This window comes from Triturus cristatus, chromosome 6 (assembly GCF_964204655.1).
Source record: "Triturus cristatus chromosome 6, aTriCri1.1, whole genome shotgun sequence".
Taxonomy (NCBI): Eukaryota; Metazoa; Chordata; class Amphibia; order Caudata; family Salamandridae; genus Triturus; species Triturus cristatus.
The window spans coordinates 578322167-578341117 of record NC_140589.1 but is presented as its reverse complement, the minus strand read 5'-3'; the positions used below and the strand labels follow the sequence as shown (position 1 = coordinate 578341117).

At 43.2% G+C, this 18951-nt stretch overlaps 1 protein-coding gene and 1 long non-coding RNA gene across 2 annotated transcripts; one reads left to right on the top strand and one right to left on the bottom strand.

Moving 5' to 3' along the window:
* Window positions 1-1243: 1243 nt before the first annotated feature.
* Window positions 1244-7816, bottom strand: LOC146817416 (uncharacterized). The gene is made up of 2 exons (XR_014962548.1): window positions 7700-7816; window positions 1244-1696 (listed from the first exon to the last, which is right to left on the bottom strand). It is a non-coding gene; the product is annotated as an uncharacterized LOC146817416 (long non-coding RNA).
* A 2375-nt stretch (window positions 7817-10191) lies between these two features.
* On the top strand, window positions 10192-12472 carry LOC146817415 (E3 SUMO-protein ligase KIAA1586-like). The gene has a single exon (XM_085609639.1). The coding sequence runs from the start codon at window positions 10192-10194 to the stop codon at window positions 12421-12423; it is 2232 nt and encodes a 743-aa protein (XP_085465765.1). The 3' UTR covers window positions 12424-12472.
* The last annotated feature ends 6479 nt before the right edge of the window (window positions 12473-18951 follow it).

Below are 18951 nucleotides of genomic sequence, written 5' to 3'. Positions count from 1 at the left end.
GGCAAGATGTGCAAGGCCACCCCCTCCTCTACGCAGCAGAGTGCCTCAATACCAAAAACCCATGACTGCCAGTCCCCAGCATAGCACTAACAAGCCACAGCTCTCACACACCCCAACACAGAGCTCACTCCCTCACAGCCCTCACACCCAAGACAGACCTAATGGTTACCCTAGACACTCCTCCCTATACAGTGCATCCCAGGCATTTTCTCTACCATCTGAGGGAGCTACAAGCCCTGGTGTGTGGCAGGTATTCCTTGGACACCAATTTCCTGTCCACAGACTACCACCTGCCACCTTCCCCCATGCTGGTGAACTTGAAGGTCTTAGTCATGCACGCCACATGCAGAGGGAGGTAGCAGATGGCCATGGTGTCCAGTGGGAGGAGGACTTCTTCCGACAGCAGGCTGATGTGAGGTAGGACATTCGTGCCATAAGGGCTACCTTGTCAGACATGTCCAAGGCACTGTAGGACATGCGGCAAATACCTCAATGTAGTGGACAGACTGACCCATGTCTTGGACAAGATGGATAGATCTTGGCAAGACATGTCCAAGGAGACCAATGACATTATATCCATCCATAGGGAAGAGAGTACACAATACCATGTCTTGGCCATGAAGATGATGGAGGGCATGCTGAAACTTTTCCAAAGTTTCCCTTCAAGGTCTACGCAGGGAGGGGAGCCAAAATATCTACCTGCAGCACATCGCACCCACACACCTGTACCACAAGCTAGCAGCATGAGTACACATCTACCACTAACCCCTGTCCAGGAATTCCCCCCACCGGCACATCCATCACCCCTGTGCAGGCACTCCCACCAACTGTACAACATCAACAGCCCCTGCCCAGGAACTTCCCCCTGTACAGGCAGATGCACTGCACCAACCTGAACCTCGGCCCCAACCCAAACGCATTTATTTACAGCAAACCTCACCACCAACCTTGCGAAGTCGCAAGCACAATCCCTCCTGATCACAGGAAGAAATATCATCATGGACATGTATAAATAAAAGATGAATGTCTTCACAACTCAAGAGTAAGTTGCGTATTATGTACTGATGTCCAAATGTTTACCCTTGTGGAGGCCTAGAAATGTGAAGATGAATGTGTGTGAGTGACACATGTAAAAGTGTAACCCCATCAGTGCAACAAGATATCATGTGAAATAACTGATCCCAAGGTATATGTCCATACTTTGAACACAACATTTACAATGAAGTTAACAAGATAGAGAAAGTTTGATGCAAAAAATAAGTTTATGTAAAGAAATCCTTTTGATAAAAATGAAATATTCAGTCTGTTTGGAAGGGAGGAAGAAAAGCAGATAATGTTCTTCAAACAGAAAGGACTAGGGGACTTGGAGGGCAACATAAATATAACATGTCAGGAAGCATCAGAGGAACCAGTTTATATACAAGGGCAAAGAAAAATAATGTCCAAAACAAAGTCAAAGTCCAAGTTAACAATCCTTCTGGTCATCCTCTATCTCCACAATCACCAGTTCCTCTGAATCAGAAGCAGGCTCCTGGCTGGCCGGTGCAGGACCATGCACCACACGGGGTTGGGAAACATAAGGATTATGGGGGAAACCACTCCTCCTCTTCAGTAGTGGAGAGAGGTCATGGCTACCGGTGTGCCAACGATGTCCTGCTCTTACCCGGTTCCTGGTCCTCCTGGCCAGCTGAGCCCACTGAAATGGAAGACAAATTATAATGTAGTGGTTGTACACGTCAGAACTGCACACATAACTACATGAAGCACGGGCAGACTTGTTTCTCCTCTGATCACACTATACAAATATTAGTGACCTTGGGCCTAACGTATGTGTATGTTCACTGTGATGTCCCCATTTGACTTGCACATAGATATCTAACTTGAAATTTGATTGTTTACACTTCTGTACTGACTAACCCTCACCTTCTGTATTCTTGTAATCTGTGTTTCCTGTCATTGCCACAAAGGCATCTTCCAATGCCAGTCTACAAAAGGACATCAGAGACAGTCCTGATGGTATTGGATTACTCCTGTGATATGGAGTCTCTGCACTGTTACACTTTCTAACAAATCTCACCTGCTGTGTAGCAGCATTGTATGTGACAACACTAATGCAGATTTGGGTGTACATATCTAAAAAGGTTCTGGGATATTGGCTTTGCTAAGTGGAGAGTCTAACAATTTGATATTCCCTCACAACAGCAGACAGTCTAGTGCCACATTTTGCCTTCGCAGACTGCTCATGTATTGCTGTGCCCTGGTGAACAATTGTGGCTAGTTTTAACAGCTACCTTGACTGGACAAATGACATACAAGCCACTGTTGGGAAGACGTGTGTATGTGAACCCACCTAGAGAAGTAGGTATCACTTAAGAGTGAGGCAAGGATCTCAAATTCTGTCTTAATTCAATTGCACCTGATGATCTATCTTAATCAGAAGTCAATCTCAACAAAGGCAATGCAAATCACAGCATCCAACAGCCATAGGCTTTTTATCCACACACTGGACAGTGTCTGTACCATTCCTCACCCAAAGCACACATCAGTTATAAAGCCCTTGGTTAACTGCTAATGGTGCTGGCAGTGCAACTTTATATCAAAATGCACATGTGTGTCTCTATTTCCCCGGTGGCATACAAAAACTACTACTCCCAGAATGCACTCTGCTTGGTGCATTCATGTACTACAGCTACCCTTATAATGACTGATGCATTTGTGCAGTGTGAATAAATAGAGGCATGGGACACATAATGGTATAGCTCTGTCATCCCTAACATCATACTTTCAGCCACATATTTCAGTTAATATGCTTATCAGATCTCTGCTGCTCATACTCCTCCACCTGAGCATGGAGGGTGAGCCAGGCTGCCTTAAGGAGCCTCCTGTATAGTGTCGATAGGTGGGGCTGATGCACATGGTGCTGGAAGGACAGGCCTTGATCCGGCCCACAATTTTAGGTCCTCCCAGCGCTTACAGCATGCCTACCCCACCAGGTATAGACGCCCACTGCACTGCAGCGCTCCCCAATGGTGGACCAGAGTCTGACTCATGCTGCATTTGCTCAACTGGTCCTCAGGCACGCCATAGAGCTGATCGAATTTTCCAAGCACCCCCTCTGCTAGGATATCTAATTCCCTTTCAGTGAAAGGGAGTGCATTCTCCTCATGTACCTCTGTCATGTTGGAGGTACTTAGGTTGTACTGAGCAGCAGGATGGCAGAGGATCTGATCTGTGACAGAGGATGACTCAGAATGAACAGAAAATGGCTGCCAGCAACTTCCTGTGATGCGGAGCGTGAGCACCGTATGCAGAGCCAAGGCATCTCTCATGTCGTCTACTCTCTGCATGCGGACAGTACGCACTGGGGTTGGAATTTCCGGAAATGGACCGGAACCCATTCTTTCTTACAGGAAGTGGTAGGCAGGAAATACATCACAGGAAGCTGCCCTTTGTCTCCTGTCCAGTGTATGGGGCATTCGTATGTGGAGGTGGGCTCTGATATTGACTCAGCTCAATACCTGATGCGTGTGCATTCATGCTTGTAAGGTGGAATGAGGCTGGTCCTGTACATATGACTGAAGATGTGAATCCAAACGCTAGTTTAGTGAAGTTGTCGAATGGCAATAATGGAATTGTGACAGAGTGTTCCAAGGCTCCCCGTTTTGGAACAAGCTTTTTTAGAGTGCTAATAAGATTCTGGAGGTATTGGTTTCCACCTTTCATTGCTCTGGTATTGTGCACCTGCTCAAGAAAGGAACTCCCATGGCATCTCACCCTATCTCACCCTATCTCAAGATCCTTGCTTGTCACCATTTTATTGCTACTGGGTCATTCCAAAGTTTCACCAGTGACCTTGTGGGCATCTCTCAGGCTAGCCAGTCGTGGAGACAGCATCAGGAACTTTCCTTCTCGATTCAAAGGATGTGTTATGTATTGAAATGTATCTTTTCTCAAATGTTGTTTCTGTATTGGCTTTTGCTTGGTTATCAGGTTTAGGTTTTCTCTGTTCTGCCATTGCAATTTTACATTTGTTTTTCCAATTTTACAGTTGTGAGGGAAGGAAGGTGTGTTGAATCACTCTTGCCATGATTTCTCTCATGTTCTGTGTTACATGAGCAAGGTTCAGGAGTATGTGAGTGGTGTGAGGTAACACAATCCAATTGAGGAAGGCAGAGGCTTGGCTGTTCATAAGTTCTTTCTCCTCCTAAACCACTGTCCTTTTATAATTTTTGCTTCTTTAGTAAAACTGCACATTCTCTAAACTTGCTGCATCTAATCTTCTTCTCCCACACTAAATGCAACAGGAGAACTTCCTCATCATCTAGTCCAGGAGTTTGATGCACTGGCTGGTAAGTCATTTTGGAAACATGTTAATTAAAATCATTATAAATAATTAATGTGACAATATAAATATATTGTGTGTTTGAACTGATCATTTCCCCCACAGAACGCCCCGTCCATTGTTGGGAGTTTGTGAAGTTAATGAGACACATTCTTTGCAGCTTCTCATACAGCCTTTTATGCATTTTTACCAGCTTCACTCTATTGCACAGCGAAGTATTGAAAGTGAGTTAAAAGATGACAGGGCCTAATGCCGCCATTGCATCAATTTTTGTGATGCTGCAGCAGCGTAAATAATGCGCCATATTTACAAGGTGACGCATCCAGGCAGATGTATCACTCTGTAAACCCCTGCACTACATTTTACCTGCGTCAGGTACAATGTATGCCGGGTGAGCGTTCCCCGGTAAAAAAGGCTCGTGGAAGTGGCGCAGTTAAATCAATCAGATTTCACTGCACTACTTCTATGGGCTCACTGCCTCCATTCCTTACACCTGCTTCACAGCAGGCATAAGGACTGACGCAAGCCCTTTTACATGAGACTCGCCCATGTGTGATGACACATTACTGAAGTTGTGTCTGTTTTCCAACAAACTCCAGCAATGCGTCATTACTGCGCCACCAGATATGTCAGGATTCCTGGCGTATCTGGTCAATCCTTGTGACATGTGCTGTACTGCAAATACGGGGCATCCAATGTTCTCAAGGAGGGCGCAATGTAAAGTGTCCCATCGCTGTTTTCAACCAGTGATGCAACACTTTTCAAAAATGTGGCCCGCTACTGTTTACTTTGCCACTTGTAAACACAGGAATGCGGCTCATCCAGCATTATCATTTTCCGGTGCGCATACTGTCATACTGATAGGGAGGTTTCCAGGAACCCGCTCATCAGTTCTAAAACCAGAGACAGAATATGCTTTTTCACGAATTACACTGCACATAGTGATAACATTTTTAAAGCCTTTAGGAAACATTGGCATCTACTCTTAGACATTCCCAGACTACGTCCCATCATCAATGCAAAACCCTCCTTGGTGTACAGGAGGGGACGCACACTTAGAAGCTCTTTATGTCCGAGCTATGTGACCACACAGAAGACACCCAACACCTGGCTACCAACACCGCGAGCTGGTTTTTACACATGTACTACTTGCAATGTATGTGTATTTGGACGTAACAAATGTAAAGTATTTAGCTACAATACTGATAAGGTACATGAGATCAGGCATTTCATCAACTGCAATACTAAATACGTAATATACACACTTGAGTGCCCGTGTGGAAAGATCTATGTAGGGAGCACGGCACGATGTCTGAAGACTCGCATTCAAGAACACCGACGAGCTCTTATCAACAATGATGCAAGGTACCCCATGACTGAGCATTACAATAGAGTACATTTGGGTGATAAGTCCTTCTTCTTCTTTGGTATAGACCATGTCCCTGTTAATAAACGAGGAGGGAATCGAGACCTCACACTGAGACAAACAGAATCCAAATGGATATGTAGATTACGGTCTGTTGCCATGGGGCATAACTCTGACCATGAATTCCATTACTTCCTTACATGAGCCCTTATGTTTGGGTGAGGTATGTGCGAGGGTTGTGTTGTAATGATAACATGGATCTTCTTGTGGGCCGTTTTTCATCTGTCTTTTGTTCCTGGGTAGCAATATGACACCTGGATTTTATCTTCAAAAGACTATGGTCTATTGCTAGCCTACGTTTTCTTCCAGCAGACTAGAGCTTTCTTTCTATGAATCATAGAACGTTCCCTTTGTTACTTTTATCCATAGAGCCAATCTCACAAGTCCGGGAGCTCCATGTTTTGATGGCTTCTCACCTTTAATACCATCATTCTTAGGTATTGACCAGTCTCTTATCTGTGTATTCTGGATAGTCTGGATTACATTCCTGTTTGGCAGGGCTTTAAGTGGGCCGGGTCTGTCCGGGTCTGAGCACCGGCAGTTTTTTTTTGAGGCCCTCGAAACGGGTCTCTATCGGGCTCTATTTTCGTGGCTACTAAAGGTAGTCCGTTCTTTATTTTTTTTTTTTTTTTTTTTTCGGACCCGTTTTGAACCTATCAGCTCAGTGGTCACAGCCTGACGTCCACGGCACGACGGCATGACGTCATGCCAGGTGAGCTTTGTTGGAGGAAGGGAAATCCTTTAAGAGAGCCATTTTCTCTCGGGATTTCCCTTCTCTTTTTCCGGCGGGAGAGCAACGTCGTGGTGGTGCCAGCGCGGGACAAATCCAGGACCAGGACTCAGAGCATGAGAAGTTCTTCAATCCGTTTTGTATCTAAGAGGTAAGATTAATGGTGATTGAACCGAATGAGGGTGGCGGCCTCATTTGAAAGCGTTAGTGCAGTATAGTGGGCTTTTGGCGCAGCGAGTGGTTTGCATTCCAGTTTTTCAGAGTCAGAAGCTTAGCTCAGTAATGTGCTACTTTATTGCCCTGCTCTGTGTAGGCCGCAGTCCTTCTCTACCTTTACCAACACTCTCTCGATACCACATTTTGGTCACCATGTTTGGGGTATAAAATTCTGTCTTTGCCAATGCAGACATAGTGCCTTCGCTAATGTTGTTTAGCATTGGAAAAAGTGATTCAAGCAAACGCATACCGAAAAAAACGCACCTGCTGATTAAATCGTGAGAACACTTACTTATGCCCCCACAAATCGCTCTGGGCTCCACACACAGTGCAAAGGGCATGGTGACCGACAGACATGTGGCTCCTACTAAATTAGGCAGGTGCCTTGCTTATGTGAGGCAGTAGGAGGCCCGGGTTGGATGATTTCAAAAATAATAATAATAATAATAATGTAGACAGTGGGCGCGGGGCTAGAACCTCAAGCTTGGTGCCCCTGCATATTAAATTAAGGCAAGTGCCATGGTAGAACATAAAGCACAAAAGTTGCTAAAAATATCAAAAGTAAAAGCATCGCTTTACGAGAGCACTTTTAAAGCTTAGGATAGTAACGTTTCAAATACCTTCAACAGTCACTCTCGATTTGATTTGACATTCAACAAATAACGAACTGTCTGGTGGCTTACGGCACAGCTCAAAAGATATGGCTATTAATGAATGATTGTAAACACCAAATGTCATTCAGAGGCCGCAGTCCTTCTCTACCTTTACCAACACTCTCTCGATACCACATTTTGGTCACCATGTTTGGGGTATAAAATTCTGTCTTTGCCAATGCAGACATAGTGCCTTCGCTAATGTTGTTTAGCATTGGAAAAAGTGATTCAAGCAAACGCACTACCTTTCTGGCCAAGAGGCCACTAAAACATGTAATTTCAAAATGGTCTCAGCACATTTCTGGAAACCAGAAACCCGTTCGAGCACTTACTGCAAATATTGAAGCAACGTGTCCGAAATCTGGTACACCTTACCGCTCATACCTGGGCCATGGGAACATCACTAGAACGCGATCTACAAGGCACAGAGCAGCCCTGCCGATTTTTCCAGGCCCACGCGTGATTAGCTGTTCCAGTCCAGGATTTTTTTCTTTGAAATTTGGGACTTGTAGTCTTACTTATTACTACAAGTCCCAGAATTCAAGGGGAAAAACTGACGAACAGCTCATCGTGCATGAACCTGGGAAAATTAGCAGCTGTGATAGACTTCAGGACACTGCAATATCTGCTTACACGACACGAAGCCCTGTTAGTGTCATTGTGGTTTCCTGTTTACGACCTCTGAGACGTGAACAGCGAACATCCAATCCCCAACCAACCCACACAGTATCCACGTGGATTAATTAACCATGTCAGCGCCCATCAACATGCACCTTAGAGTTCATGGAAGATTAAGGTTTAAATACAGTACCCTGATACCCCCTGCAGCACAAACATGCTACCTTTAGCGTTTTAAGGAACAGGCTTTCACGAGACACCCGGGCAGGGTTGTTAGGCGGATTCACACACTTTACTGTTAATGAGTCCATACCATGAATTTCATTCAAGACCTGGTTTAAAAGAATTAGCATTACGACATAAGGCCCAGACTGGACATTGTGCTGCATGGCCCTTGCTCATGAAATGGCATCAGGGGAAGTTGTTACAGGATTAATTTGCTTTATTGCTGGTTGATTTGGCCAAACTTGTTGAAGAAAATATTGTGGTGAATTTCCTATGTTTTGCTTTTGTGATACAACTAGTCAGATATTGCATGCCTAATTAACCTAGTAATCTTTGCTTCTTTGTAGGGTGGATCATTTAAATTTGGTATTTACGCCCCACGAAGTGCAGGGGCGTCACATTATGAACGTACCCTGACATGACTGGAATTTTAACAGCCCAAACAAATTGTAAATAGTGATTCACTTTCGTAAGAAACTAAATCGAAGGCAGCTTCATTCCAAGCCTCACCACTGGACATGATGGCATGCTCTTTTCCACCATAACATGTTTATTCGTGAATTATGGTAGGAAGTAGAAATGCTTTGCGTCAGTACCGTTGAATTTCTCACATGCCAGGAAAGAACATTCAGAAACTGTTAGACCATTATATATATTTTTATCATATAGTTCTTTGTTTTACAATATAAGTAAGCCGCATGAGTCAGGACATTTTAGCCGTCTATGTTTTTTTTCTTCTTGACCTTTTCTACATTTCCCTAATCTGGCATTGTCTGTTTTACATTGGCTAAAATATGTTTCATATGGTGATGTATAGAAACATTTGCATTTGCAAGGTACTGTGACATGTTTGGTGCCGTTAGTTTACATCAAAAGTACATTTTCTTTTTAAAAAAAACCTTTATATTGTCAGAACGAAAGTTCAAAACAAGCATTTGCAATGCATTAGGTCTCGCATTTACTAGAGTTTGAGCCATTGGCATTGTAGATTACAATGCCTTTTATTAATGTGTTGGTTTTTGAAACAAATATATAAAAAGCATTGTCATTTACAATTCCAATAGCGAGGTAGGAAGAGAGCAGTGCCTACGGGTACTCTTTATTCCATGCAGTGACGCAGTATGATGGCAGTGCCTCTGGATATTATTTATTCCATGCAGTGTTGCAGTAGTCTATTCTTGCTTTGTGGGTTTGTTCTGTGGGTTTAGTATTGTATGGGTTCTGGGGTAGCGTGCTACTCGCCGAAAAAGCAATTCAACACCTCGGGGGGTAGCAAGTGCTATATAAATGCATACCTTTTCCCTATTCTATCCCTCCACTACCCTTCTCAATCCAAATGACTAACACATCCACCGCTCAAATTACTTTCATATATCACTATACTAATTTGCCACTAATCCTTTATGGATTTCCTAGTAGCATGCTACTCGCCGAACAAGCGATGCAACCCCTCATCAGGGGTAGTAAGTGTTACATAAATCAAAATACTATACATCGGGCCTTAGCAGGGAGTATGTGTGTGAGAGAACTGTGCAGGCAGTGTGCACTGGTATCCCATGTGTGAGGCAGTGAACAGGTCCAGTGTATGCAAATCACGAAGGAGTAAGTAGACAGGAGTAGAGTACATACAGATGTACCAGTGCCATCTTAAAGACTTTTGGAGACCCAGGGAAGACGTATTTTGGGATCTCCAGATCAGGAAAACCTTACAACTTCACTGTACAATGAGAGATCCTTTCAGGAGCAGCACAAAATGAAGAGTAACACCTGCCTGCCAAATAGCACTCCAATTAAACATTGTTGATCACTGGAGTAAACTATTCAATTTTTGTTGCAGATAAGAGGCTCAATATTCTATTTTCGTGACGCAAGGCCTTATCACCTGGAAACCAAAATTGGCAGAGGAAACCAGCAGAGCAAAATTCTTTTCTTTTTCAGATATACCAGTCCAGCCTTCAAGAAGGAAGTTGTACATTTTACCATGGCTACTAGTAGCTTATCTGCTTCTGCTCTGAAGCGCAAGTCTATGCAGTCTTCAATGATTGACTTCCTACCGGCACTGAAGCGCCAGCGAGTTACAGGGGAGTCTTGTCCAGTACAACCAACTATTGATGAGGCTAGTCAAACTCAGCAAGAGTCTGACAGGGACAGTCCACCTTTACAAAGACTCCAATGTGTGCCAGAGAAAAAAACTGTCGAACTCCCTGACTGCTGGAACACTAAACAGTGGTATTACTTTCAGGAGGAATATAAATGGTTGTACCTTAAGTCAGGCAATATTGGATGCTCTTCCTGTAAACGGGCTAAATCAACAGGTCTTTCAGTGCACAATAACACCCAAGGCATGCGCGTAACTAAAGTGTGGGCAGATGGCGAGGTTGGTCCCTCCGGTGACGGAAAAGCTTTTAGGCAGAAACAGCTCAGGAAGAAGATTATGGAGCATAAGGCGAGCGCTGGTCACTTGGCAGCTGAGGACATTCTTACAGCTCAGCAGAAAGATACATTTGTGGTGACAGTACACGAATGTAATGCAAAACATATGGAGAGCACATGCAGGATATTTGACACTGCCTACTACTTGGCAAAAAAAGATCGCCCTTTCACTGACCACCCTGATCTAATTCTCCTTCAGGCAAAGAGTGGCAGTGCAATGGGCCGTGTTTTGCACAGCAATGTGACTGCAACAGAAATAATAAAACACATTGCATTGGAAATGCAACAAAGATTGGTCTGTTATATCAGACAACACAAACCAAAGATCACAGTATTAATTGATGAGAGCACTTCTATTAGCAATGCTTCTACCTTGATCATCTACCTCCGTGGCATTTTTGGAAATGAAAGTACCCCAGAGACCATCTATTTCGGCCTTCTGGAGCTGGCAGAAACTAATGCTATTGGCGTAAAGACAGCTCTCCTAAGCTACTTTGAAAAAGTTGGACTCACAAAAAATCTGCTTCATGATATCTTGATTGCGGTATGTACTGATGGAGCAGCAGTAATGTTTGGTAAAAAAGGAGGAGTAGTAGCATTGTTGAAATCAGAATTTCCAAATCTTGTACTGACATGGCATTGTTTGGCTCACAGACTAGAACTTGCTGTGGCAGATACAGTTGATGAGGTTGCAGGGGTCAATCACTTTAAGATTTTCATGGACTCATTGTATGCCACATACAGCATGTCACCAAAAAACCAGAGAGAGCTAAATCGGGCCGCCAGCGAGGTATGTGTACAACTTCAGAAGATAGGGAAAATGCTGGATACTAGATGGGTAGCATCCAGTTACAGATCTGTGAAAGCTGTTTGGAACTGCTTCCCTGCCTTGTGCAAACATTTTGAGAATGCTTCTAAAGACCCATCCAGACCCATAAGAGACCGGAGTAAGTATGAAGGTCTCTTGAAGAAGCTTACATCCTATTCTTTTATCAGAGATTTGGGGGTAATGTGTGATGCACTTCAAGAGCTCAAAGACTTATCACTCTCCTTACAGAGGAGGGATATTACAATTGTTAATGCCCACAGACTTTTGGTTAGTCAAGTACGCATATTTCTAGCAATGAAGGACTCACCAGGGGAGTTTGCTTCTGCGGCTCAGAAAGCGGTGGACGAGGGCAAATTCAAGGATGTTCCTCTTTCCCATGGTAGAAGTAACTCTGTTGCCCTTAATCAAAATCAGTTTTACCAAAGTCTTTCTGTAAATATCAATAAACGATGTGCCCCTGATTCTGAGAAAGAACTTATAGCCAGCTTCAGTGTGCTAGATGCAGGCAACTTGCCTTCTGGTGATGAATGCATTCTTTATGGGGAAACAGATATCCAGAAACTGTGTTCAGAATTTCAGCTGCCAGCAAGAGATACTATACAAGCTTTTAGACTTTTCAAAGATTTTGGTGGAAAGAAAACCCCTGAAGCATTAAAAAAGTTAGTAGTTTGCATGGAAACCCTGCCAGCAAGTAATGCGGATTGCGAGAGAGGTTTCAGTGCAATGAACTTAATTGCTTGTCCAACAAGGGCCTCTCTTCTTGTCGAGACCATTTCTTCATGCTTATGGGTGAAACTCAATGGTCCTCCATTTGAAACATTTGACCCAAAGCTGTATGTAAAGAGTTGGCTTGCAAAAGGTAGAAGGTCTGCTGAAGAAAATTGTTGTGAGAAACCCCAGCAAAACAAACACACTGAATATCTTCGAGGGTTTTGGGGAATCCTGCAATAGATTTCTAAGTAATATAAATATTCTTTACATGTTTTTTAAAGTGTTTGGTATTTTTATGGGTTATACTTAATAAATATACCTTTTTGCCTATTTTATTATCCTTTGCTGGATGCGACTTCATGATTTTCTTAAGCACACAGTGCTAGTTATTTTGATTTAGACCACGCAACTACTGGGATAGGCCACGCCCCTTCAAGACATTAACCACGCCCCTTTTGGAGCACCCCCAGTTTTTTTTTCCCACTTAAAGCACTGCTGTTTGGGCTTATTTATTTAATACCAACGTTATACCAAGCAAGACGCCCCGGTCATGTTCTCAGAGTCTGAGGTATTGCACATGACATACGCTGCACCTGTGCAGTGGATATATCTATTTTCCTTTTTTTTTCTTTTTTACTGGGTGGCTGCTCGGGTTCCGTGTGTGAGTTGAGAGGAGAGATTCTCCTTTTTGCCGTGCGTTGCCTCTTGAAGATGTGTTAGCCCTTGATGCCCTAGAGCTGTTTACACCTTCTTAGGGATGTCTGGTTGCTATCCGCGCACGGACAAATATGCGTCTTGTCACTTTGTATATGTCGCATTTTTGTGCATTGTATGCGGCTTTTTGGAACGTTTCTGAGTTTTATTCGTTGACCCTATGAATTTGTCTGGATGGGAGTATGTCCCCCCCTTTTTAATTCTGGGTGGACATTCATATTGCCCGGGTTACGCTTGATCCATGGATTATTTTGGCTATGTAGACAACGCAGGTGCTGGGACAATAAAGTTTTATGCCCTGTTATTTTTTTTCTTTTGTTTTCCATACATGCAAGTCCCTTTTCTCTACCTCCGGTAGACGTACAGGTTGCCTGGGATACAAAGGATGCTAGGACCTTATTGGCCACCCTGATAATGCCCGCCCACAATTCCCGACGTCTCGTTGTTTGGACACGTACGTTTCCCTTTTAACTTTGGCGGTTCTTCGCTTTAAGCATACGGAACACGTTGAGGGGAGAGCACGGACCACGACTGACTTTCAGGTATGAGGTGTAACTTTTGGTATAGTTGTCAGGCTGCATGTACGTATTTGGTGGCTTACCTAGAGAAACCGTTGCGACTCAGTGTTGGGTAGGACACAGGGAGCTCCGATTTGTCTCCTTTTCGCGCAACGGAAACGCTTTTTACCACGCATGTGAAAGCATGGTGGGTGTTTTACCTATTTTTGTGAAACAACATTGAACGCTGATTTCAGACAATTTGCCCTGATGTGAATTTTTGCGTAACATAGTCGATGGCATTGGCATTTTCAATTACGTGTTGTCACTTGGAATTTCGGTTTGGTACTCCCCTGCAGTACGTGTTAGCAGCATGTTATTTGGACTGGTATTGTATGAATGCTGTAGGCGCTTGGGATTGAAACATGTTAATTCGGATTAATTGCATTTCGTACTTAAACCTCACGCCTTTGTGGCCACATACCCACGCTTCGTCATTAACCAGATGAGATCTGTTATTTCCTTTTAATTATGTGGACATATCTTTTGTATTGATCCGTTATTACATGTTGCCGTTTCTATTGTTTGTCTGGCAGAATTGTGTACAGTGCCCTTATCAAGGTGGCACAGAGATCTCCATTGAGATTATTTATTTGGGAACTACGACGCTCCTCTCAAGACGGATATTACTCGCACAGACTACGGTCATACGCTTTTGGAAAATACTTTCAACCTCACACATAGTACGTGTCTCCACTGGGGAACGTTTGCTTATCTATTTATTTATTATTTCTCTTCTGCCCGTTTTCTTGTCTTACACCAAAAAAGATTTTCTGGTCAATAATAATTGGTCAAAACTTTTTGTCTGAAAAGGTTGTTTTAGACCTGTCTTCACTCAATAACAAACTAAATACAAAAGGGCCTGCTGAACATATAACATTAGGCCAATATGGGCATATTTATGCGTCTGTTACTGATGAAATACTGTAATATATTTATGTGGAATTCTCACTCCTCATTGTTATGATTATGACTTAAATGTTTACTGTTCGGTTGTCCACTTGTTTTTGACTTTGACTTTTACTTTTATTTTTGTATGTGATTTTGCAAACAAAATTTGCGTCATTGGTTATACTTCTGTATGGTCATATTTTTGTATTAAGTGTTTGTATTAGATTCCCATCTGTCCTGTGCTTACTCTCTAAGCATGTGGTGTTTTTAAAAAAATGTGTGTCTTTGACTGTTTTAATGTTCTTTTTGCTGTTCGTATATTTATGTTGTGTCTTTCTATACTTTTCCAGCCCTGACGAAGTTCAATTTGAACGAAACGAGTTGGCTGAGACTTTGGTTGGACAATTAAAATAATGATTTTTACAAGTACATAAGACTGACAACTTGGTATTATGTATTAATAAGTAAAATTGGTGGTGCACCGCTCCGAACTTTCTCTCTAAAAATCAAAGTATTGTGTAAACATAAATATCTTGCATGTAGGTAATACCTTTCTCAAGCTCCCAACCATGACTAACAAACAATATCCCATAAAATCATCTACTATTGCTTAATCCATATGACCAATACTTGTCTGTCAACATTTTCACTAACATACCAATTCATACATTACCCTAATACTGCCAGTTTAAACATTTCCAGTTCCAGACCTTGCCAACATGGAAGAAGGGGATATATCCAAAACATTCAGTTTGAATAGGCAAATTAGCATTGCCTCATGTCATCAGCTGGAGCCAGATATTCTGGCTCATATAAGGAATTCCACATCAATAACATCAATAGGCAAAAACATGACAGTAATACATTTTGTAGACATAGGATCATTCCAATTCACTGTTCCACTATCTAGTGGAATGTCACAACCAATTTTCATTGGTGTGCCACAAGACATATGTCCTACAATGATGAGACATATCAACAGCTACATACACTTTACACGTAATTAGGATTTTGCCCATATCAAGGGAGATGAGCATGATTTGGCTCCACCACCCCATGTAATTTGAGCTAATGATGACACATATTGCCTTAATGACAACACAAGACAGAGTCCAATGTAATCTTCAAATCTTCCATTCAATCACAGTGCAAGTTGCTTTGGTACAAGATGTGTACATCCAAAGTCAGTGTCTGTCTTTCCCAGGATCAATCCATGTTCCTTTGGTACTTTGAAACAGCACCATATACCTGCAAATATTATAAGAAGATGACACGCCTGGGAGGACCTAGAAATCTTCATCCCAGAGAAAACTGACCATCCCTAGAGTTTGAAAAGTCAGATGGGGCAGATGCTCCTTCTCAGTGCTCTGGAACACTCTACCCTCCTCGATCTCCCATGTGGAATCCCTCTCCGTGTTAAAAAAACGACTGAAGACCTGGCTTTTCACAGTTTAGTCTGCAGCCGTTCGTTTTCCTCTCCTTTTCCCATCCGCTCAGCGCCTTGGTACCCTCGGGTTTTATGCACTTTATAAATCCCTATCCTATCCGATCTTATGGTGAAGAAACAGTGAACAGATCAAAACAAAAAGATTACCATAATAGACACATTACAAAGTCAACTTTTGGAGGACACAGATTAACAAAATAATGACAGATAAACAAGGAAAGCGAACACAATAGTCAACGTGTCAAAACTTTGATCAACAAACACCTTTAGCCAGAATTTCCCTCAACTTGCCCTTCCTAACAAATTACCACCACATACTTCTCTCATCATCACATCAATTATTGGTGTGAAGGTGAAAGTGATAACATGCAAAGATATAGTTACACTCATGAGAAGAAGTTGTCTATGACAAGTAAGTCAACTCCTTCTTCACCACTATCATCTTCCTTTGACATTTCAGGATCCTCACCTGGTGACTTTTCATGGTCTCCATCCTCTGTGATGTAACAGATGTTCCGTCGCAGGGCGAAGTTGTGGAGTATGCAGCACACCATGGTGCTTTGGCACACCTCATCGGGTGAGTAGACGAGGGCTCCTCCAGCTTTGTGCAGACAACAAAATCTTGCCTCTAGGAGCTTGAAAGCCCACTCCACTTGCCACCGTATTCTTTGATGGATCTCACTGAAGGGGACATCTGGTGGCGTTGTTAGATACCTTAGTGGTGCCAACAACCATGGTCAGTCAGGATAAGATGAGACTCCTAGATGGAAGACAAAAAAAGTGCCAAAAAATGTAACGTAATTACAGATTATTTAACTAGAAATTTCCCACACAATATTATGAATGATTATGTTGACCGACAAGCCAGGCTCTCTTAGGTCTTAGTTGTGATATTTGCAGGGGCATGGAGCTGTCCTGTATTACAAAGGAATCATGGGCAGAGTTGGGGAAATGTGCACAGACACTAGTGTTGTACAAATAACTTGCGCAATGATTGAATTGAAGTCTTATTGATTCCAGCAGACCTGTTCTCTGGCATGTGGTGGTATTAAGGCAATATATGTGTCATCAATTGCTCTAACCACATGTGGTGGGTGACCAAAACTGTAAATGTCCCCCTTCACATTGGCTAAATCCTGCTGCCATGGAAACTGGATGAAGCTGTTGATGTGGTTCATCATTGAAGATATAACTTCTTGTAGCACACCACTGAAAGTTGGTTGTGACATTCCACCTGACACGACCACAGGGTCTTGGAAGGATCCTGTGGCCACAATATGAAGTACTGACTTGAGTTTGGCAATTGGTGTAATAGATGTGGGATTTCTGTTGTGAGGCTAATGATCTAGCTCCAGCTGACGACAAAAATCCAGTATAGTTTGCCTATTCAATCTGAACTTCTTGATTATATCCCTTTCTTCCATAGTGGCAAGGTCTGAAAAAGGGCATTGTACATGAGGCTGTCTCCTCACTCTCCCAGGGTTTATACGTCTGTAGTGGTAAAACATTTGAACATTTTCCACAGCAACTTATTTGATTTAAAAAATAAAAAATTATAAACAGATTTTATTGTGACAAGCGTCAAATATAATGCAGGGCTCTGTAACCCAGAAGCCTTCTGCTTTAGTAAAGATACAGGATAGTTGTATTGACATTTAGAATAGACATTTTGAGAAAAAACCCATTAACCATGAACTGTAAAATACCCCCGTTGCACTATTACAGCTCTACATCTTAAATACCATGTTAACACCCACCTCCCCAAATGAAAAATATCAGTGAGTCATCAGTCTATCACTCCACAATCCTGAACGATCATCACAGGATCAAGGTATCTACAGAGGGAAGTGGTTCAAGGTAGAGACCTCGGTAATCCGCCCAGCGCCTCTAGATATTGGAATCTCCAATCCCATACAGAAATCTAGGCCATTCTTCCATGCTGACAAAGAAGGTGGGGTCTCCGCTTTCCATTTCCGCGCAATGTCTCTTTTAGCCAGCGTGAGTCCCAATACCAATAGATGTAGTTTATAAATATTATCCCCAACACTCGACATTATATGTAACAGTACCAATTTAGGCGAAGAAGGGAGCTCCCATCCCAGCACCTCAGCAAGGCAGGCTTATATCCCTCGCCAGAATTTCATGAGTGTTGTGCAATGCCAAATCATGTGGATGAGGGTTTCCTCCTCGTGGCCACATCGTAAGCATATTGTGGATGTCACCAGGCCCGCCCTCCACAGTCTAACCCTGGTATAGTAGACACGATGTAGGTATTCAAATTGAATTAGACGAAGTCGCATCGCGATCGCTGCCTCCCGCGGGGAGGCCAGGGCCTCCGTCCAATCTTCTCCATCCGGTGGGCCGAGATCCCCTTCCCACGCCTCTCTAAGTTTGTCTAAGGTGGTGGTGGCTATTTGTCAGCAAGGACTGATACATTTTGGAGATTTTATGGTCTTTTAAGTCTCCCATGAACACTTTGGCTTCAGTGGGACTGAATTTGGGAAGGGCCTCCATTCCTGCAATACTGGGGGAGATGGCATGTCTAAATTGGAGGTATTTATAAAATTGGGTCTTTGGCATTCAATATTCCTTCTGGAGATCCTGAACGGACTTCAGAATTGTCCCACACATCACATCTCCCAGGACGGAGACCCCCTATATTGTCCCAGCCTCGAAATCCCGATAAAGCGGCTAGTTGTGGCAGTCATCCATTTAACCACAGTGGGGTTTCTCCCGTCAATCTGCCCCACCATCCCAACTTACGAAGAGCCTGTTACCAAACCTGGAATACCACTCCTGTGGCCGACGGTAGAGAATGACGTAGGGGAGCCGAATACAAGATAGTATGCAGAGTGGAGTCTCCCATGCGTCTTCTTTCCACTGCGTATGCGGGATCCGACCTATCCCCATACCATCCATTCGTTCAATACCAACAGGTGGGAGGCCATATAGTATGATTTAACGTCCGGCGTAGCCAACCCCCCACAATATGTCGATTGAAAGCAGGTCCGCAATGCCACTTTCAAAATTCAAGTGTATATCCGTTAGGGCCTGGGGCTTTTTCAGAGTTCAAATCTCCTAGAGCCGTGCTCAGTTCTTCCTCAGTGAGCGGAAGATCCAGCTCTGCGCGAGCTGCATCAGAGAGGGCCTGAGTTGTAA

Bases quoted from the DNA above. Each gene is read 5' to 3' on its own strand.
- LOC146817415 (XM_085609639.1), top strand. From the start codon at position 10,192: ATGGCTACTAGTAGCTTATCTGCTTCTGCTCTGAAGCGCAAGTCTATG.